The sequence below is a fragment of the Trichoderma atroviride genome, chromosome 4 (genome assembly GCF_020647795.1).
Source record: "Trichoderma atroviride chromosome 4, complete sequence".
NCBI classification, from domain to species: Eukaryota; Fungi; Ascomycota; class Sordariomycetes; order Hypocreales; family Hypocreaceae; genus Trichoderma; species Trichoderma atroviride.
Genome location: NC_089403.1, coordinates 2374814 through 2395070, shown reverse-complemented (window position 1 = coordinate 2395070; position 20257 = coordinate 2374814). Strand labels below are relative to the sequence as shown.

The window sequence follows — 20257 nt, the reverse complement described above, 5'->3', positions numbered from 1 at the left end:
AGGTCAAAGTGCTGATGATGAGCGTAACAGTAACTGTCCACTTACGCGATTAATTTTAATGCTTGCAATCTTAAGGGGCTGCTTTGTCAACAACAGTCTTGTTTTTGGAAGGGAGTTGATATCAACAAAGCAGATATACTACAAATTTGTGATGCTGTGCCAAGGTTGATTGGGGTAGCACCGCCCATGACCCCTGCTTATTTGTGCTGCAAGGCGCCAGAGGATGTTTTCAGGTGGCTGGATAGGCAGATTTTTGGGCTTGCTAGGAAAACTGTTTCTTGGCAATTCTTTTGATTCCTAGAATATATATAGAGAGATTGGTAGTGGAAGTAATCTCGTTTGTTTTGTACTATCGGCATGGTGTTATTGGCTGTTGCCATATTGATGTAGATATACCTATACATATACTCACACAAAGATTATACACATTCAAGCTCCATGGCTCAGGCATATTCAGAACAAGGTATTTGTGATTCATCCGTTTGTCGATAATGGAAGCTTATAGATGCAGATCATGACATCTTCTGGCCAGATCACGATACCTTCTGGCCAGATAATGAGGACATGGAAGAAAAGACTAAAGCATATGCAAAGAGGGCAGCAGCCGTCGCGAACAAAATGGGCGCCGTGTACCATCCATGGGCAGAAGATGCGCGCCACAGTCCATGGAAACTTCGATTGTTTAATCTAGAACGAGGCTGCCGTGGCCTGCCGAGTGGAAACGAGTTCGAGACGATGCGAAATCTACTGCTATCCTGGGAGAACACTCGAAAAGAAGGCGCTGTAGGGGAGAGAAGCCGCTACGTAATACTCCTCGAAGATTTGAACCCGAGAATAGCAGAACTACTTGGGGTACTACTGGAGATTCCTCCAGAGTTTTTCCTCTCTCACTGTATTGGAAGCAATACGCTCAGTGTTGTTGATAAACAGCTATCCAAGGGAGGGAGCTCAAAATACTGGAAGGCTGCGGTGCCTCAAAACCGCACCCTACCTCGAGAGACAAAGCTTGGCAGGTACGAGCTTTTATGCGGCTCTTTTTTTCGTTGGAAAGGTTCATTGGATGGTCATAGACATGTGTCCTTCCAGAGTTACGTATCTTACTGGGCTAATTCATACAGGAATGGCTCTTGGATAGGTGTGTCATCTTCTTTTGACGATATCAAAATATTAACGGACCCATATTAGCTGTTATCATAACTGACCCGCACCCAAGTCGCCTGTTATTATTCCCGGCCTCGAGTCCAGACGATCCAAAAACAATTCATCTAAAAACCCATGAGCCACCGTACAAATCGCAGTATCGCGAAATCGTACTCGATTCCACAAATGACGATTTCACCCAACCACACGAGCGTTCGATTTTCGATGCGGTGGCAGAAGCATATGAAAATATACCCCCAAAATCTGATGACGATCCATTTTCGGCAACTTACATTGTTCGAAATCGTATTCGCGCATTGTGGGAGCAGGACATCTTTTGGGATCAAAGGGTTATCTATGAGACCGTTTACCGAAACGTGTGGAGTCACCAGATCAGCCAGAGTTCACCTGCATCTGAGAATTTCGAGAATAGAATAGCCATTAATAACCAAGCTATGACCGAATATCAGCAACTCATGAGAAGACAACAAATCATCAGGAATAACAGACACAGCATCCGGGCAATTATACATAACTTTCGCCTTTCAGACACATACTATTCGCCAGAAAAGACTTCAAAGCATGGAGATTATAAGAATGAAGAGATTGAATCATGGAAGTTCCTTGACGAGAAACTTCAATACGCCGAGGAATCTCTCAAAGATCATATGATGATGTACTCCACTCGCTCCACGATGGAAGAAACATACGAAGCCAAGATGCAATCGTGGGAATCTATGAAACAAACAAAGGAAGCAAATAGGCAGACGGCCGCCGCCAACCGCATGGCACGTAGCTCCGGCCAGCTTACCAAGATTGCCACCATCATTGTGCCTTGCACGTTTGTGGCATCCATCTTCTCCATGGGCGGGGACTTTGCCGCTGGCGAGAGTCTGTTTTACGTTTACTGGATCATATCTGTACCCATCACTGTGGGCTTGCTTACTTGGATTCTGCATGAGGATATTGCTGATGTTGTGGACAAGTCGAAAAGGTGGATGAATTCGAGAAGGACGAAGTTGAGTGAAAAGTCGGAAGTGTAGCTGGCTTTGGCTCAGCAAACAAGGTACATGTAATTAATGACTCAGTTAATGGGTTACAGGATAAACTACTAAATCCTTCGAGAAACATAACGTTAATCTTTGGCCGATGTACCGTACAGTAATACTTCTGCATGAGTAGAGTTGGTTGTTGTTATACCATGATAACGCCCCCAAAAAAAAGGCTTCATAAAAAGATGCTGGTTCATCTAGCGCAGACGCTCATATTCAGTTTCGAGAACGGTAACGCCATTTCTATATAAAAAGATGCTTTTACAACATTTTACCAATCCGCATTTGCCTTTTTCACGTTGAGTGCTGGGAGCGGCGTTCCGGTCAACTCAATACCACCCTCTCTTGCAAAGCTCTGGATCTGATAGGATTGTTAGCACTAGGTTATTGTTGAATAAAGTGAGGGCATGAAATGTTACGAACCATTGATAGCAGTTTGGTTACATATCTAGAGGATCTCTCGTGCCACATTGTTCCAGGCGGCAGTTCCTCCGGCTGCTCTAGGCTTACATCTATCCTCTTCAGATGGTTTGCTGAGCTCCAGACATCCAAAAGAATCTCTACAGTCTTGCCCCATCCCCTGGCATCATCAAAAAGATTCATTACCAATTCCACTCGCCGCATGTTCTTCAGCGTGTCTTGGCTGATAAACTCGGTAATGTCCATGGGTCTCCCCAGCGTCATGGTATATGGCGGTGGTCTCTGGAGAGTGAATACTTTGAACTTCATGGCCTCTCGCGCTTCGCTGGCAATTTGTCTATTACACAGAAAGATGCCCGGAGTGACCTTTAGCTGCGCCGGGACATGCGGCGTTGGGAGGATACACTTTGGCAGCCTCGTCGTGTCGTGTGTGGCTTCGCCTTGAGCAAACTGATACTCCATACGTGCAAATATCGGGCGAAGATCTGGATACTCGAGAGCGAACAGGTAGATTTCATGGCGGATGTGATACGGCAGTAAGAGAAATGGGGAGATGTGGCAGTTTGGAGAATGGGCTTGAGAGTCGTCCATAATGGAGGATGGGATCGCTGTGCTCATTTTGCGTGAGAAAGTGTTTGATCACGAATGGAGGGGAACAGAGCCTGAGGGAAGAAAGACTGCATGTATGTAAAGCTCGGTAATGAATAGTGAATAAAGGTTGGTTGAGATGACGTACATGTATCTAGCTGACGTATCTTTGCATATTCATTGGGTATACCGCATATGTAAAAATAGGCGGACATTCGACATGTTCTGTTATAAGCAGGGAATATCCATACTCTGTGGGTTTGTTTCACATGTGCAGCTGCGTTTTACGAAACTTCAACGCCACACTGACTTCAATTCCACATAATGATCGTATAGCATCAGCTGCACTGTGCTAATTGGCATGCCGTATTACAGTAAGCCGCTTCAGCCATAGATTTGGCCGCTGGAATCTCGAATTACTACCTGAAGCAAACCTAACAATGTGCGTAGAGAAAGACCCAAAAAACTCCCGAGCTATGCGACTCTAGTAAAGCCACGTACCAACTCATATCTCTGCTGGTCCACGTTCGAGCTGGGATGCAGACGCCCGAAATGCTTCTAAATATAGACTCTTTTGTTTCCTAGAGTTGCTCAAGCAATTTATCTCGCCAGGCTATCTAAAAGTGGAGGTAATTACGTGTGTTTTCATGCCGACGCCGGAAATGCCGGTACTATAGCACAATGGCCGACAAACTAGGCGAAATGAAGCTATTCGCAATTAAACAACCAAACGAGCTTCGAAGAAGAAGACATGAAGTACGTCAAAACAAAGACTGTGAACTCATTCTTTCTTCTTGATTTGCTTTATATGCTATGATCCAAGCCGCTTTTGATTGCTACTGACGCCTTTGAGCGTTGATCGTGGAACCCTCTTTATTCATATCCTTTTCTTTGTTATCGCGATCTATCTCTCCTCGCTCAAAGCTGTTTCTTTTTTTCCATGAACTTCTCGATTCCAATAGAAGGTCTCGAAAACTTCTACAAGTATTGAGGACCTCGCTACAGATTCTGGATACCAATCTATACTCTCTACACCAAGTTTGCAGCGACATTGCAGCGCCATGGATGAGCCGTGGGCCAAAGTCACGCAAGTGCAGCTTGGTGCGTCAAGCCATGATTGAATCAATGATATACCCGTCTTTAGTGAGAGTGTATCTGTCGGCTGTGAGTAGTACAAGGCTTTCCCGGCCTACATGTATCAAACACCGCTCATTATACGCAGCATTCACCTAGACACGGGTAAGTGCTGCTTCTATAGCAATACAAAGGTGTTTAGGGTTTATAAATGCCCAAAATCTTTTATGAATTTTTCTAAACTCGTTCAACACTAAATCTACATCTTAGCACAGCAAGTCACAGCAAATATGAAGGTTGAGTGCATCATCTGCGGAGACTACAAGGGGACCATGTCATTCCCCCAGTCTCCGATTACAAAAGAATGTACACATTTCCCCACGGCGTGCCTCAGGTGCTTACGAAAGATGCTGAGATCTGAACTTGAGCGAAAACAATGGGAAGACATCAAGTGTCCGGAGTGCGGCGCTGTTCTCCAGTACCAAGAAATACAAAAGTTTGCAGACGATGATACAAAGAAGAAGCTGGACACGCTGATCATACAACGTGCCACTCAAGACGATCCTAACTTTCTATGGGTGTGTTCTTCTGCGGTATCTCGACTTCACCATGGCCGCCATTCTGACTCTTCTTTGCTTAGTGTTCGTCCGACTGCGGTTTCGGCCAGCTTCACGAGGGAGGCAGCGACGAGCCAATCATGAGGTGCAACTCATGCAGCAACTTGACTTGTTTTCAACATAAAAAGCCCTGGCATAAAGGGCTGACATGCGAGCAGTTTGATGAACAAGAAGCAGCATCAGCACGCCATAAGAAAGAAGATGCGGCCAGTACGGAGACCATTAAACAAGTTACAAAACCTTGCCCCAATTGCAAGGTTCATATCCAGAAGAATGGAGGATGGTGAGTACTTTACACCTTTGTGTTTTCCTCAATTCGAATCCTTCTAGCCACTGTGGTGAGATATGCTGATGTACCATACAGTTCACACATGATTTGTAAGAGTCTCTTTTTTTCCCTTGCTTCTCCGTACTCCATGCTAGACCTTTGTTTTCGTTACCTATCTTGTTTCGCAAAACAACCAGCACCGAAATCCCATAGGATGACGCTAAACTCTACTCTAAAATGGGAGCGGCCTTTTAACGATACTGTCTTCAACAGGTGCCCGTTGCAAATACCAATGGTATTGGGAAGTGCAGCGGTGATTTGTTATTGTCGTTGGATATCAATCATCCCAGCCTGTTTAGTCATACGTGTATGTTATTACACACATCATTTGTGGTTGCATAAAGCTAAGGAACCAAATCGCAGGCTCTAATTGCTCACAACAGTTTTGTTGGGAGTGTTTGAGTGACTACGTGGCAATTCTGAAGACGGACAACAGCGCACATGGAAGACAATGTCCGTTTCATACCGAAAATTTGTCAGAGAGTACCTAGTTTGGTGTTGATGGTAGCCATTATACATGCGGATTCGCTATTTACTGTTGTTATAAAGGGGAGATACGATTAAGGCTGGAGAAATTGGATTGCATCTAAGCATAATATTTTAAAGAGATGGTATATAGTGGAGGGGGAGAAGCTGATTCCCAAACTCATATTGCAGTTAGATACTACATAATCTACTACGTTGCGTATATTTTTTTCCGAAAAGTCAGATCATCTTGTTTCATGGTTCAATGCATTGCTGTAGCTTACCTCTACGGGCTGATCAACCACATTTGTCCGTGCCAACTCAATCTGCCTGCCCAGGTAGGATAAGCTGTGTCGGTATAATATTAATATCAACGTTCACTAATTATTGTGTAATGAACAAAATAATGTCCGAAAAGGATTCCGTAGTAGCCGAAACTCCGCTCCGTATTAACCTGACATGGCCTATTGCGTAGGTCATCTTTTCACTCCTTGAAAGATAGCCATTGTGCACATGTAAGCCCAGCGAACTCCTCTATAGACTAGGCCAACTCCGACCCTTGTTAACTGGAAATAATCTTCCACTTATAGGACGAAACCTTTATCCTTACAAAGGCGAATACAGGCAGCAGTATTCTCATGATCCCAGTAGCCGTCCCAGCTTCTCGATCCCAGCAATTGTGCACAGACGCTCAAGCAGTCCGACGTGCGCCCGAACAAGGTCAACTCCCTTGTTTTATATCACTAATCGCCATAGAAGGGACGGCATTATAGAAACATGGAGCCACTGGCTCGAGTTGTCTATGATATTAGACTGAGCCTTGCTTCCGGTATTGTCCTCGTACATCATGCTTCTACTAATAGCCAAAGCGTCCTCAACACAATACAACTAGTTTTGTACAACCATCTCTTTTGTCCCAAATTCCAAAACAACTGCTCAACTTGACTTGCTTCACAGGGCCAATCTTTCAACTCCTATCCAGAGCGTCGTTACGCTATTAGCGCTTACCTGACAGCTCCGGCCCTTGTAACAACTTGCCTTTCCAGGCAGAGTATAGAGGACGCTAGAAGCTTTCCAGATTGGCTTTTCCAATACCATGTCGGCATAGGCGAGACTTTACAGAGTTTTTGCATAGTAGTCAACGTCGTCGGAGGCTTTTATTCAAGTTGTTTACTATTGTTTAGCTCGGCTTCTTCACTTACACCCCTTGCTTATATCCCCTGTCATGATCTCAGCATCTGATGATTTTTGAACAAGTAAAACTGAAATATGACTTATGGATGCATATATATAGACAATTTGATTCTGCTTTTGCAGTTTCAAGTTGGATTGGCATTCTCTTACATCTCAGTCCATCATGCGTGCTGCCACGCTATCCTTGATAGCAGCTCAGCTGCTTCAAACCGCCGTTGCTGATGGCTCAGCATTTTCCTGCCAACCCGGGCAATCATGCTGGCCTACCACTGCAGAATGGCAGGCCTTCAACCAGACCATCTCAGGGGCGCTACAAGTAACAGTCCCAATGGGCAGCGTCTGCTTCCCGAGCTCGTCCAACTTCGACAGCGGGCTATGTGCCACTCTCCAGGAAAACTACATGAATGGCACCTTTCGCGAATCATCCACCGGAGCACTGGAAGCCACAAACTGGGAATCTTGCGGCTCTGCAAACTGCTACCCCGGCGTCTTTGCACCCCGAGGCCAGACCTGTTCCCTGGGGAGACTCTCCGCGTTGCAAGTCTACGCTACAACCGCTGAGCACATCACGGCTACCATTGCCTTTGTAAGAAAGCATGGCATCCGGATGATTATCAAAAACACCGGCCACGACTATCTTGGCCGCAGCAGCGCGGCCAACACTCTGACCCTCAACACGCACAACATGAAGAACATGACCCTGGAGGCTTCATTCACGGCTCAAAACTGCCCTTCTGCAGGAACCCGCAAGAACATCGCCATCATCGGAGCCGGCGTCAATGCCCAAGAAGCAATCGACTACTTTGAGCAGCGCAACATCATGGTCACCGTCGGCGGCTGCTCGACCGTAGGCATCGCCGGCGGCTTCGGCCAGGCCGCCGGCCACGGGCTTCTCACGCCGGCGTACGGCCTGATGGTGGACCAGGCCGTCGAGTTTGACGTGGTCACGCCCGATGGCGAGTTCCGCACCATCAACGCGTGCAACGATGCCGACCTCTTCTGGGCCATGCGAGGCGGCGGCGGCGGCTCCTACGCCGTGCTGGTCAACTACAAGTTCCAGGTGTATCCCAAGAACCAGTGGGCTGCGTGGCGCTTGCAGGCCAGTTTCAACAACAGCGAGACGGACCTCACAAAGAGCACCTTCTTGCGTGACTTTCTCACCGAGCTGTCCAATGAGCAGCCCAACTGGTCAGCCAACAATGCCTCTGGCTATGATACTGCTTCGGCAACCGGCATCAACCTGCTTGAAGTGATGCCCATTGGCCAAGACCCTCTGGGGACTTTGAAGCAGCTGACTTCCAAGTTCAACTCCTTCGTCACCAGCTATCCGGGACTCAACATCACGACCAACTCCTACCTGCTCTACGACACTGAAAAGGACTTCTACGCCGCCCAAGAGAGCTACCTCAGTCAGTTTGGCACCGTCGGCATCTCCGTCCTGACCCCAAGCCGCCTCATCACCGCCGACAACTTCGAATCCCCCGCCAAGGTCGACGCCCTCGTCACCGGCTTCTTGCAAGGCATGGAAAACGCCCGCCAGATCCTGGCAAACGACACCACCGGCGCCCTCGTCGACTTCCTCATCCTCAAGACGGGAGCGACCAACACGCCCGACACGCACAACGCCACCAGCGCCAACCCCGTATGGCGAAACACCCTCTGGCATCTCGTCGCAGCAGCAGGCTGGCTGCCGGGAATGCCAGACGGCGGCCAAGCCGCTGCGGCTGCTCGCTCCGCTATAGAAGCCATCAAGGCGCCGCTCTCGGTACAGGCGTCGTATCTGAACGAGGCAGACCCGGATGAGCCCGACTGGCAGGACGTCTTCTTTGGCGGCAACTACGATACGTTGCTTGCGATTAAGCAAAAGTATGACCCTGATACGTTGCTGAACTGCAAGAAGTGCGTTGGATACCTTGGAGATGCAGATCCCATGTATTCTTGCTACTCGGATAACCCTGTGCCATCAGTGCCGTATCCGTTTGCTTAAAAAGATGTTGTCATCTAGATTAATTGTATATAGATCAGCTCATATTGGCGGGTATAGATTAATAGTCAAGCTATGATGGTTTCAGTTTAATTGAATAATATTAAAAAGCTCCTAATACTGCACGACCTTTCGCGTTCGCCGAGCGGCCATGATTTGAAAGGCCAATCCCATGGACAATATGTTTTCATTCAAGATACACAATCATGCTCAGTACTCTTTCATTTACATTTGAAGTGATAGTTTATGGACCTTTATCAGTACGGTTTGTGTGTGGCTCTGTCAGCTATTCCTTCATTTTCATTAGATGAGCTGGATGCTCATAAATTCTCTAGCATAAAGTAAAGCCTAGGTGTTTATAAGAGGACTGGCCGTTCAGCGCTATCCCAACTGGCAAATTTTACAGCAGGACACATCCTCATATATTGCCTCTAGATAGGCTGCCCATCATGCATCTCACAGACGTCTTATAGGCTCTCTCTTCTTGCCATTGACCTTGTGATATGCCACTTCTCAAATGCCTTTGTTTAATCATTCGTAAATCACTTCTCAGCCACTGCCACATCCTTGTCCTCCGGCTCCTTTCTCATCTGATAAGCCATTACAGCCCAAAGCATCCGCATGGCTGCAAGTCGCTGCTCAACATCGAATAAGTCGAACCATTTACTTCTCCAGCCCTGAACTCTGCCCCAGCTGCGTTTTGTCACATCTTGGTCGGAAGAACCTCCAAGTACCTCCAAGAGACGGTCAGGAACTCGGACTCGAAGAATAGATACATGGTGGAAGATGGAGCTAATCACAAAGATGTCGTCGCAATCAACGCCCTTCTGCCTACCAATTGCCTCGTAGCGAGCCTTTTTGTCCCATGTGAAAGATGGCGGTCGAACCATGCGATAGGCGTCGTATATTGACAACGTCTTCCGAGGTTTTTTGGTAGGTCGAACTGCTTTGTCTGAATCGGTGGGTAGGGCATCTTTGTCTCCGAGCGGCATATCCGTATCAATTTCTCTCCCAATGGGACCCCCAGTACCACCGCCCCATCTCGGTTTAGATGTCCACCACTGGCCTTCGCCAAACCGCGTTTCAACTTTCCCTTCGCGAGCCCTGTGCTGGGCAGCAACGAGGGCAGCTAGTACTTCCCGGGCAAGATCGGTGGACTGTGCTGTTTCGATGTCTGGGGTTGTGAAATTTGTGCCTGGACGTGCACTGACTACCCCCAGAGGGCCATATACAAGACCAGCACGGGCTGTCTCCCTTGTAGTTGGGCTCTGGAAAATAAAATGGCAGTTGGAAGGGCTGTATGATTTACGCGGGCTAGGGTGGCCTTCTGGGGAGCTTAAATGCAGCCTAGGCTCATAACGAGCCATGGAAACATTACAACCATAATCATACGCCACAAGCTTGATAAATGCTGAAATGAGATTTTGTCGATACTCGGGGGGCATTGAACAACCGTCCGATGTCCGCGTTGCCTCGTACCGTGAGGGTTCCGGGGGGGATATTGGTGGTATTGGTCTCACCATTCTCGGCCGGTGCTAATTCGGGAGATGGGGGGAGAGACGGAGGTTGAGTTGGGTCATCCCAGTACGTGGTGAAGAACTCAAGGCAGCGAAAGAACTCGTAAGCATTTCCAAGCCGAGCTTGCTGCTTCCCCTTGGGAGGTGGCAATCGGCGGACTGTATGAAATGCATCTTCGTTATTGTTCGAGAGCTCCTTGCGACGCTCAACATAAACCTGGCATCCGGGAGACAGATTGCCGTTTCTTATGGGCCGACGCTCTGCTTGATTCTGTTCGCTAGCCTCCTCGGGCGTGAGTCGGTCCCACTTGTCAAAGTCGGGGATAAAAGACGGAACGGGGATGAGCTCCTCTGCTCCAACGTCCAGTCTCAAATCAAATCCGATGGCAGAAAGCCCTACTGACCCCGAAGCGGCAGAGACCCGGCCCGTATACTTGAGTAGGTTTGATAGGGCTTGTTGTGGATCAACAGGGGCATCATCTTGGACGAAAGGCTGGTAGCGAGGAAGACTAATAGGTGTAGGAGGCGGAACGTCTTCGGGGGCTACCTTGACCTTGGGCGGCAGATTTGCTAGTTACAGTTTAGATACGATGCATAGTAAGGCACAATAACAGGCGGGCTGATGCTTAAAGTTGAAACCAAGATATGGCCAAGATGTATTGAAAGCAGGGGGGGCTATGAGCCCAGGTTGAGCATAAACGGGTGAAGAGAAGAGAGAGGGGCAAATTGAGAAGTTGATTACATGCCAAGTGTGTGGAATAGTGTAGAATAGACGAAATATGACATGGAGCGAGAGCAAATGAGAGACAGCCGCTAGACTTACCCAGGCCAAAGGATCCAAACATGGCTCGCAACTTTGGTGAAGCCACGATAGAGCGAGGCGTGATGGGCAGAGCGTGGATGGGGTCAGATCGACCCGGCACCACCACCGTCAGCCCAGATTCGAGCCCGGGAGAGGGGCGCCGTATCGCACCGCCGCCACCACAGGCTGGGGGCAGAGGGCGGATCTCGAGCAAGGAGGAGGCCGTCCGTTTCGGCGGCAGAGGCGAGCAGCAAAACGGCCGGAGTGATGGGGACTCGGGGATGTCAGGAACGCGGGTGCGGGTGCGAGAGCGGGCCTAGGCAGGCGTCAGGCGCCCCGAGTCTCGCTCTGGCTGTCGTCCACCGAGGGATGCGGCTCAGCAATGCGCTCGGAAAAGGCCTCTTTGCGCGTGCGGGACGAGGCGAGGCGAGGCGAGGCGAGACGATGGCAGGAGACGAGATGCCAGCACAGCCCAGGCCGAGGCGGAGAACGAACGGGTGACTGAGCTGTCCAAGGGCTGTGTCCACGGGCTGGCGAGAAACGACGCAGCGAGCGTCTTCAATGAAGGCAGATGGCGGGTCAACCACGCAGCCGGCTGCTGTGCTCCGTGCTCCGTGCCTATTCTGGAGAGGTGCTGCTGCGGCAAGGATAGAATCAGAGAATCCCAGGCCCAAAGAGGGACAGCCAGCTTTGGTGATCCAGGGGCATGGCGCAGACCAGCTGGCTAGCACAGGGCCCATTGGTCCTAATGGCCAGGTGCTAAGCAAGCCAGCTCCCCCGCCTTACCGACACCCGCTGGTACACGTATCGGCCTATCAGATACCAGGTAATGCGTGTATACCTGTGCTACCTCGAGCGCACACGATCAACGCAGAAAAGATGGCGAACAAGCTCGATGGACAGACGACGATGGTAATTGTGTAGATACTCCTTCCTTGGGCAGGAAATGGCCGCAGGTGGTCCGTCGGAGCATTGCATTTCCGGCTTCCGTCGCCTGCCGTGTGTAAATGGTGTTTGTTGGTCGCAGAGCAATTTCCCTCTACTCAGCACCTACTAGGTACGTGACGCAGCGACATTCTGGGAAACGCAGTAACAACACATTGAGTCTTTCACCAACGGCATCCCGCATGGATTTATGCATAGGTGCGGAAGACGGCTATCATAGAAGTGTTTCACTTCGCCCACCACGGTTACAAAACTCATTGTGTCGCCCGTTATACACGCTACTGCTGCTACTCGCCAAGCCAATGCTTCATGCTTCAACCAGCCGGTGGTCCGTCCTTTAGTAAACGGCCTCTCGTCGTATCCAAGGCATCTGCGGATACAAGCATTCATCAAGCCAGACAGTATCACATCAGCGATTTACAGAGCAGCATAGCCGACAAAGGGTCCAAATATGAGACACGAATCTGCTCATCCGTCGCGCCTGTGGGCGGGCTGGTTGTAAATGGACAATCGACTCATTACTTGCGCCAGCAAGCTTACAAAACACTGCGTTTCGTGATATCCAATATGCTTTGGTCCAGCGCCCCGCTAACACAGTTGAACCACCGTTGACCCTAGTGCAGATCGTCAAATCCTTGGAAAGTTTCGCATGCTCGAAAACCGTAATCCGCGTACATGGTATATAACAGAGCAACAGAGCATCACTCATAGCCGACCCAGACGAATCCGCGGCAGCGACTTCATACAACTCCTCGTGCCAATCGAAAACGTTCCATCCCTGTCGCCCTGCTTCCCCTAGACCCTTAGCGCTGGTCAGGCCGGCAAACGGCGCCTAATCGGGGATATTCGCTCAATGGAACGATGCTGCGCAGACGTAAAGTTTCATGATCGCTCCATTTCTCTGGCAAAGTCCAGGTCTGAAAAGGGAATGCCCTTGACGCCCTAGGAGAGAAGAAAGGTACCAAATAAGAAAGACGTCTTTCATCTTCTCTCTCATATCAGCCTAAATGGAGGCATGCCGACTTCACAAGTTGTTGAATGCATCACAGACGCATACTTATGTCTCGCTTACCGTTGGAGCCAACACGGCTCCTGGGTAGTTCACATCGCCCGTCGTCGTTCAACCAACTGCAAAAAACTCCTTATGGACCACATCAAGCTGACGTCTCCACATGACACAGTCAACAATCCATATTTAGCAGCCTTCCTCTTCTCTATTCGTAACCCTTTTCTCTTGCTTCTTTTCGGCCTTCTCGATATACACATACAAGCATGTGCCAAACGGACCCTCTTCGCCAAGCTAGTGCAAAAGTGGCACTTTGGCCCCCCATCCAGGATGCCATGATGCTTCAGATTTGTCGCAGAACTAGGGGTCTCAGCCCCTGATACGGAGTGTCGCCTCCCAACGCAAGATCTTGTCGGCATAACGCTCGCCTTCCACGGCGCGATGCAATGTGTTTCGTTGCCTTGCAGGAGCTAGGCAGGGCTCTGTTTCTGTGGCCCCCTCGCCCGGCTGCCAATTTTAGGTGGTACGGCCGAAAAGCTGTTACAAGGCGCCAGTAGTAAAGGCGCACGATGCCATATTCTCGTGCCTCCTGTATTTTGCATCAATAGACCTTCTCTGCGCATTTGTCTGCCACTGGCCCAAGTGCGATTACTGTTCCATCTTTCTCTGGCATCTAAATCTCACATCTTTCTCTTTCTCCTTGTAGTCACGGTTGGCCAGCCTACTCTTGAGTTGTGAATGCTTGCAATGCGTCCTTTCTCTTCGCTTGGTGGAAGATATTAATCGACTGGCTCGATACTCTTGCGAATGCCATTTTCAAGACTTTAATACTTTTTTTTTCTACGACTAATTTTCAAGTCAATTCCTCATCGCAATGTCGAGCTCTTTAGCTGGAGTTTCTTCGACTTCCCTCGATACCCCGAATCTGTCATCAACGACCATTCGCAACGCCAGCTCTGTTTCCATTGGCCCTTCCGATGTCCCCCTTTCTTCTTCTACCAGTACTTCTCCCGCCGACTCAACACAGAGACCGTTGACATCGAGCCATGGTGTCATAGAAGCCGCCTCCAGTACCGCCACAAGTTCGTCTCCTCGGACCCCTACCACTACGGCTTCGGACATGACGACGAAGGAGACTATTGGGGAGACTCCAACAGCAATTCCTACGGGTGGAAGCTTGACAGCAGAAGACGAGACACCTACTACATCCATCGTCCCTGTACCGACCAGCAACACTAGCCAAGCAGCGTTGTTAACATCGTCGACATCTCCTATTCCAACGAGTGCTTCGGTATCCACACAAATCTCATCATCAGCAGTGCAAGAGATTCCACAGCTTTCTTCCACAACCAAAATCTCATCTAGTGTTGTTCCTACAGCTACCCCTTCTACTCAGGCACCTTCTATTGCAACATCGCAAAGTCAAAATCAGACTCCTACTCCCAAGTCTTCTCCATCTGAAGTTTCTGCGGCACCTGAAACTGAAGCCATCTTTCCAACTTCACCCCTTACACCGCAGAAACAGCCATCGCCCACCACTTCATCTCAATCAATATCCCCAGCAGCTCAACCCACCGACAATTCAGTCCAGGAGCCGCAGATTTTCAGTGCCGCAGACGTTGCTCAGCCTTCCGAGACCTCGGTTTCTTCCTCTTCTGATTCTATTCCCAAAGCTTCTTCCACAGCATCAATACAGGGAGGCAATGGGTTTTCAGCCCAGGAGGTCAGCCAGCCGACAAATGTAGCTGTATCTGCAGCTGGAGGAAATGCAGCTTCGAGTTCGCCAGCTTCGAGTTCGCCAGCTTCGACACCTACTTCAGTGGCCAGCTCTGCGTCACCCGTTGTCCAGGTGTCTGTGGCTGCGCCCTCCTCTATATCAGCATCTTTACCGGCTTCTCTTATTATTGCTGCACCGATTTCTACGCCGCTTTCCGCATCCACCGGGGTAGTGAGCGGGTCTATACCAAGCGGAACACAGTCAAACGTGATTGCACATGCCACATCTCTCATATCAGGTTCATCAGATGGCATCGGGGCTGTTCCAACTGCTACCAGTACTTCTCCAAGCAGCCTGAGCGGAAACATCATATCGGGAGACAGCCAGCCTACTGGGCAAACAATAGCGGACCCCGTGAGCCCAAGCACAAATCCATCGACTGCCACCATTGTTGGCGGCACCGTGGGTGGTATAGCCGCCGCCGCGTTTCTTGTAGTCTTATTATGGCTCTTACGAAGAAAATTAACGAGTCGCAAATCGCAAGAACCGAGCAAAGGGGGCTCCTCCAAGCCAATGGCACAGAAACTTGGCATTGCAACGACCCTGGGTGCTGTCAAGCAAAACTTCAGTGGGAAATTAGGTTCTAGCAATGTCAACATGAACAGAGGAAATTCTCAGTTCCTCGACGCTGTCACAGTTGAACCGATGAAAACACCAACTTACGTCAAATCTCAAAACCCCCCCTGCGGCCGCCCGCAAAGCACCATCAAAGGCACGTAAACTAGGTCTTAGCTTTGACCATGGCAAGCTATTCAACCCATTTTCAGACGCCAATGCTTTAATGTCCGGCAAGATACCGCCGCCTTCGAGCTCCGTTTTAGCGAACCCTTTCACCGACGATAACATGGTATTGCCTCCTCCGGTCTCTACTTCGAACCGCCGCCGCTCGAGAGGACGATCGCTTGGTGGCATCAAAAGCTTCCAAACTCCAGCGGTTCCTCCCCGGCCACACTCTGTGCACCGGGAGTCGCTGCAAAGCAACAATTCATTTGCGCAGCGTCGTGATAAATTCCGGTCTGATCCATTTGACCTAGAGCTGGAGAGTCGATTAGCCCCGCCAAGAAACACAGCTTCAAGCCGAGGCAGCTCTGTGTATAGCAGCAACCAGCTCCTGGAGGATAACCGCGACAGCTATACGTCCAGATACATCAGTGGCTCCAGTCTCGGTGACTGGGCCAACGGCCACCCGAATGCTGGCGCTGGGGATGCAGCAGGAAGGCGAGATAGCCCTACCCTCTCATGAGAGGCGGCTTCAGTGAGGGTTTAGAAAATACGAAACGCAGAAGCAAGAAGGACGAGATCAGTGATGTTGGAAAAAAAAATTGCAGACATTTCGGCGGAAGGGCTTTCCTACTTGGCACGTTATGTCTGTCGTTCACTGCTGGCCAATATTCAGTGAAGGCAGACACTGCGTGGAAGTAAAAAGCCGGGTAAAAGATACAAAGTATATAAGCATGTATGACATTTGCCCACAGAAAAGGATAACTACCTATGAATATAGACGACTTGGACGAAAGAAAAAAAAAAGAAGTTAAAGAGACTGGCTAAAAATAATATCTTGGCTCCACAGCCCATGTGGCATTGATGCATGATAGATCAGTCCAAATCGCAAAAGACCCATCAGCGGGAACGTGGTGCCAAAAGGCTGCACTTAAAAAATTCCAGGGTAAGCAGCTCTCACGCACTTGCTTTCGTGATCCAAAACCACTCTCAGATGGATATCGAGAATAATAATCCTTTTCTAAAAACGTGTGTCCACAAGTAGCTGAAGAAAATAGCAAATCACCTGCTGAACGAACACACTTCCACGTAAAAAATCAAAATCATCCTCTTCACACCCTCACCTTTCACTAGAGCTTCCCCCAGTGGCTTAGAAAAGCTCCCAGCTCGCTAGTGCGCCACGCCCACCATCCAATCAGATCGTCAATCATGGCTGTAAATTGACTTTCCCGATCCCCAAGAAAACGCGACCAAGACGCGGACTGGAAGCATAAAGAGCTCCGCGCCACCATTAGCTAGGCGCTTTTCAGCCACTGGACGCGTGAAACTCATCAAGATGAACCGCGTTTTTTGTGTGCATGCAAGTTACATGCGCGCATAAGAAAAGGTCGCCCAAACTTTTTACAACTTTCAAAGTAAGCACACCGCGGTCATTGCCTACCAAGTTATTAAGGCGCCGGGCCAACAGGACACGGTCAATACGAACACAACATAACACGAAAAAAAAAAGGTAAAAGTGAGATACGAGATAATCACTATCATTGACGCGACTAACTACTGTCACAATTTGTTTCTGGCCACGGCCATCAAGGCCTGCCTGGCATCATACCAGGGATTATTCTTTCATCCAACCATCCCGTTCGTACCCTACATCCACCAAAGATCCACTGCTGTACACCGCCAGAGGGAGCAACAACAAACAAACAATCATATCAGAGGCAAAAAAAAAAAAAAAAACAGAATTCAACGCCTTGCTCCCTCACGGCCCTTTCCATAGTAAGAGGATCAATTGTCTTCAACGGCCGGCTTCCGGCCCTGCCCTTCTTTTTAACCCTGATGTAGCAGATGTTTTTACTGCAAACAAAGCCCCATGTTCCCACTGTCATCTAATCAAAAACACATAACGCCCAGAGGGGCCAGACATCCAAACAAGAGATTAGCTCCTGCGTTGGCCAACAGCAGAAAGAATAAACGGGAATAGATAGATAAAACATGAAGTAAAAGAAAAAGGATATAGTGGGGGCAATAAAAAAGCAATAGAGCCGCATACGGTGCGAGCATATAGTGTCGTGGTATCATGTATAAGAAGCAAATAGTAGGTCGGGGACAGTGAGGCATGCCGAAATGCCAGTCACAATTAAAAAGGGGAATTGCTTCGTTCATCAAGGTCGAGGCTCATCAAACGTAAGGCGCTTTCTGGCAACGCTTCGGGGAGTGCGAGCGCCAGAAAGAGGATTCGGAGTCTTCCAGACTTTTTGAGCCGGGCTCGGGGTGATGTTGACAAAGTCGGCAAAGTCAAAGCCCTGGCCCGGCGTGTTGGGGAATGGATTGCCTCCTCCAGGGGTGGTCATCATGGCGGAGGGCAAGTCCAGTTTGCTGTTCTTCGGGGGTGGTGTCGACGGCCGCTCGATCCGAGCCCTGTGCGGCTTCACTGCTGGCGACGGCGAGGCTGCAAGGTACAGCAAAAGATCTGCTCCCTCTTGGCCCGCCTCTGTACCATCCGCCTTCTTCCTCAGAGATCGGGATTGCATTGGTGGCGTGCGAGGTGGAGAAGATCGGACGTTGGCGGCGAACGAGTGCGCAGGCAGCAGGTCGTCATCCTCCTCTTCCGGGGCGGTGAAATTCGGATGAGCGCTTAGCTCGTTGGTCATTCTTCGCTGCTGGAAAAAGGAGACGTCCGGTCCGGCCGAGGTGGTGAAGTGTTGCTGCCGGCGGGGCTTCATGGGAGAGGAGTGAGTGAGCTGATGACCGTCCTTCCACAGAGTATGACCGGCAAACGATTTGTGCATTGTCGGAGAGCCGCGGAAGCGCTTTGTCGGGCTCGAGGCGTCGCCGTCAAACGAGGCAAAGTAGGTGCGTTTGCGATGCCCGGAGCTGCCATTGCTGGAACCGACCGCATCGGAGAACAAGGGTGCCTTGAGCGGCGAGCTCATGAGAGTCTTTGTCGGGTAAGGCAAGTCGGATGCACTCGAAGAAGAGTCGGACAGGACGTCGCCCTCGTACAGACGCTTGCGGCGTATCTCCTCCTCCACCTTGGGTTCGATGATGTCGAGTGTGAGGTCTTCCCAACCATGCTTGGTCTTGAACTGCGCAAGTGCGAGGCGATTCTGGAGTCGGCGGGCAATCTGTGTATGTCAAAGCTCCTTTGTTAGTGAAACTGGGATGACTCGGCAGCAGAGATGAAGCAGGATGGCATTGTAGCCGCCATTGCTAATGCAAGAGACAAGATAGGATGGTAATGATGAGAGAGGAGATGCATGCGTACCTTGCTAACTTCTGCACGCTTCAAGACACAGTCGGCTACATCCTGCGGCTGCTTCTTCAATGGCGAGGTCATCATTGCAAGCCGAAAATTTGCAGGAACGCTCTTAACATATACAGCCTTTGGGCACCCAGGTAAGCTTTGTTGCGTCTGAGGTCTTTTTTATTTTCCAATGATTGAATATGCTGGCGCTCTTCTTCTCTTCCTGAGGATGTTCCTGTGGCCTTGGCTTTTTTTTCAAATGTGGGAGAAGGAGGGAGTTGGCGGATGTGCAGGGAGACAAAAGGCCAGGCAAAGTGTGTGTGCGTGAAGATGGAAAGGTTGTGGAGCACGAAAAGAGCGGCTGTGTGGCTTAGGGAAGAGGGAGGTGCAATAGCGAGCACAAGGCGCTTGGGGGGCTTTTGAGCGGCTGCGGAGCCTGGCCAACCAGTGAGTCGGTACAGGCGGCCCTAGAAAGGCCAGCTAGGCTGCCGCGGGCAATGCCCAGCTGGTGCTAAGCTGGCAAGGTGCTGACAGCCCTGAACCTTGGTGCACGGCCAGCGCATCGAGCGGCGGTCTGTCTGTTGCTCGTCAAGAGAGGCTGCCAACGGAGTACAGGTTGGCAATTCTGGTAGTTGAATGTTGTAATTTATAATTTACTTTCACTACCAACGGAGATAATGTACTGCTGCACCGAGTAGCTCGAGGGAAGAGAAGAGGAGATGGTTTGCGAGAGACAGAAGAGAGACAAAGGCGCTGCAAGTCTGGCCCTTCCGCTGTCGCTAAAGTGACACTTGATCTGTCCCCTCTGAGACACCCAAATGGAGCGGGTCTGCGATGGAGATGGAGATGCAGCCGTTGCTGCAGTTTCGAGACATGTGGATTTCCTTTCTCCCCTTCCTTCTTCTTCACTTGTTCCCTTGAATTGGACTCGGGCCCTTGGCATGTGGTTCTGCTGTAAGGCCATTGAACAAATTGCTCGCATTCCTCCACGGCAGCTAGTCTTACGGGCTCCCGATATGCATTGGCCAACGATGGGGCCATGAGCTGAGCGCTGGCCTGTTCCTGGTTGGTCAATGTCCCTGGCAGCCATCCGACATACGGTATCATCATGCGACAGCTGAGCTGTTTGCACTCCCCGCAGCATCATGTAGGAAGAAAGGCAAGAAAGGCAGCATGACGGCCTTTGCTAGCCCTGGGTTATCTGCTATGGACCATTCTCAAAGTATAGCTGGATTTAGATAGAGATTGATGAGTTTGTGTGAACATGATACGCATCGTAAAGAAGGAAGAGCTAGAAGAAGGAAGAGAAGAAGAAGAAGAAAGTTTTCCCTGACATAGCGGTCGGTGACGACACACCTCATCTCCATCATATTTCATAATCACT

The 20257-nt window shown here is 49.8% G+C and overlaps 11 protein-coding genes across 11 annotated transcripts; 5 read left to right on the top strand and 6 right to left on the bottom strand.

Moving 5' to 3' along the window:
• Positions 1–618: 618 nt before the first annotated feature.
• TrAtP1_008105 (uncharacterized protein) lies at positions 619–2226 on the top strand (the record flags this gene model as incomplete). The annotated part of the gene is made up of 3 exons (XM_066113784.1): positions 619–1013; positions 1119–1135; positions 1186–2226. The coding sequence occupies 3 exons, from the start codon at positions 619–621 to the stop codon at positions 2181–2183; spliced, it is 1410 nt and encodes a 469-aa protein (XP_065969872.1). The 3' UTR covers positions 2184–2226.
• Positions 2227–2463: 237 nt separating this feature from the next.
• On the bottom strand, positions 2464–3230 carry TrAtP1_008104 (uncharacterized protein; the record flags this gene model as incomplete). The annotated part of the gene is made up of 2 exons (XM_066113783.1): positions 2464–2553; positions 2616–3230. 2 exons carry the CDS (start codon positions 3228–3230, stop codon positions 2464–2466), a joined length of 705 nt encoding a protein of 234 aa, XP_065969871.1.
• Positions 3231–4564: 1334 nt separating this feature from the next.
• TrAtP1_008103 (uncharacterized protein) lies at positions 4565–5178 on the top strand (the record flags this gene model as incomplete). Its single annotated transcript, XM_014086362.1, has 2 exons — positions 4565–4852; positions 4915–5178. 2 exons carry the CDS (start codon positions 4565–4567, stop codon positions 5176–5178), a joined length of 552 nt encoding a protein of 183 aa, XP_013941837.1.
• A 1863-nt stretch (positions 5179–7041) lies between these two features.
• Positions 7042–8865, top strand: TrAtP1_008102 (uncharacterized protein; the record flags this gene model as incomplete). The annotated part of the gene is made up of 1 exon (XM_014086522.2): positions 7042–8865. One exon carries the CDS (start codon positions 7042–7044, stop codon positions 8863–8865), a length of 1824 nt encoding a protein of 607 aa, XP_013941997.2.
• A 539-nt stretch (positions 8866–9404) lies between these two features.
• TrAtP1_008101 (uncharacterized protein) lies at positions 9405–10229 on the bottom strand (the record flags this gene model as incomplete). The annotated part of the gene is made up of 1 exon (XM_066113782.1): positions 9405–10229. The coding sequence occupies one exon, from the start codon at positions 10227–10229 to the stop codon at positions 9405–9407; it is 825 nt and encodes a 274-aa protein (XP_065969870.1).
• A 19-nt stretch (positions 10230–10248) lies between these two features.
• TrAtP1_008100 (uncharacterized protein) lies at positions 10249–11224 on the bottom strand (the record flags this gene model as incomplete). Its single annotated transcript, XM_014086521.2, has 2 exons — positions 10249–10949; positions 11203–11224. The coding sequence occupies 2 exons, from the start codon at positions 11222–11224 to the stop codon at positions 10249–10251; spliced, it is 723 nt and encodes a 240-aa protein (XP_013941996.2).
• Positions 11225–11465: 241 nt separating this feature from the next.
• On the bottom strand, positions 11466–11921 carry TrAtP1_008099 (uncharacterized protein; the record flags this gene model as incomplete). The annotated part of the gene is made up of 1 exon (XM_066113781.1): positions 11466–11921. The coding sequence occupies one exon, from the start codon at positions 11919–11921 to the stop codon at positions 11466–11468; it is 456 nt and encodes a 151-aa protein (XP_065969869.1).
• A 2085-nt stretch (positions 11922–14006) lies between these two features.
• On the top strand, positions 14007–15629 carry TrAtP1_008098 (uncharacterized protein; the record flags this gene model as incomplete). Its single annotated transcript, XM_014087291.2, has 1 exon — positions 14007–15629. The coding sequence occupies one exon, from the start codon at positions 14007–14009 to the stop codon at positions 15627–15629; it is 1623 nt and encodes a 540-aa protein (XP_013942766.2).
• A 61-nt stretch (positions 15630–15690) lies between these two features.
• TrAtP1_008097 (uncharacterized protein) lies at positions 15691–16152 on the top strand (the record flags this gene model as incomplete). The annotated part of the gene is made up of 1 exon (XM_066113780.1): positions 15691–16152. One exon carries the CDS (start codon positions 15691–15693, stop codon positions 16150–16152), a length of 462 nt encoding a protein of 153 aa, XP_065969868.1.
• An 892-nt stretch (positions 16153–17044) lies between these two features.
• Positions 17045–19434, bottom strand: TrAtP1_008096 (uncharacterized protein). Its single transcript, XM_014086392.2, has 2 exons — positions 18895–19434; positions 17045–18754 (listed from the first exon to the last, which is right to left on the bottom strand). Exons 1-2 carry the CDS (start codon positions 18967–18969, stop codon positions 17792–17794), a joined length of 1038 nt encoding a protein of 345 aa, XP_013941867.1. The 5' UTR covers positions 18970–19434; the 3' UTR covers positions 17045–17791.
• An 85-nt stretch (positions 19435–19519) lies between these two features.
• Positions 19520–20020, bottom strand: TrAtP1_008095 (uncharacterized protein; the record flags this gene model as incomplete). Its single annotated transcript, XM_066113779.1, has 1 exon — positions 19520–20020. The coding sequence occupies one exon, from the start codon at positions 20018–20020 to the stop codon at positions 19520–19522; it is 501 nt and encodes a 166-aa protein (XP_065969867.1).
• Between the last annotated feature and the right edge of the window lie 237 nt (positions 20021–20257).

Bases quoted from the DNA above. Each gene is read 5' to 3' on its own strand.
- TrAtP1_008096 (XM_014086392.2), bottom strand. From the start codon at position 18,969: ATGATGACCTCGCCATTGAAGAAGCAGCCGCAGGATGTAGCCGACTGT. The intron at 18,755-18,894 runs GTACGCATGCAT...TGACATACACAG, and splicing joins AGCGTGCAGAAGTTAGCAAG to ATTGCCCGCCGACTCCAGAA.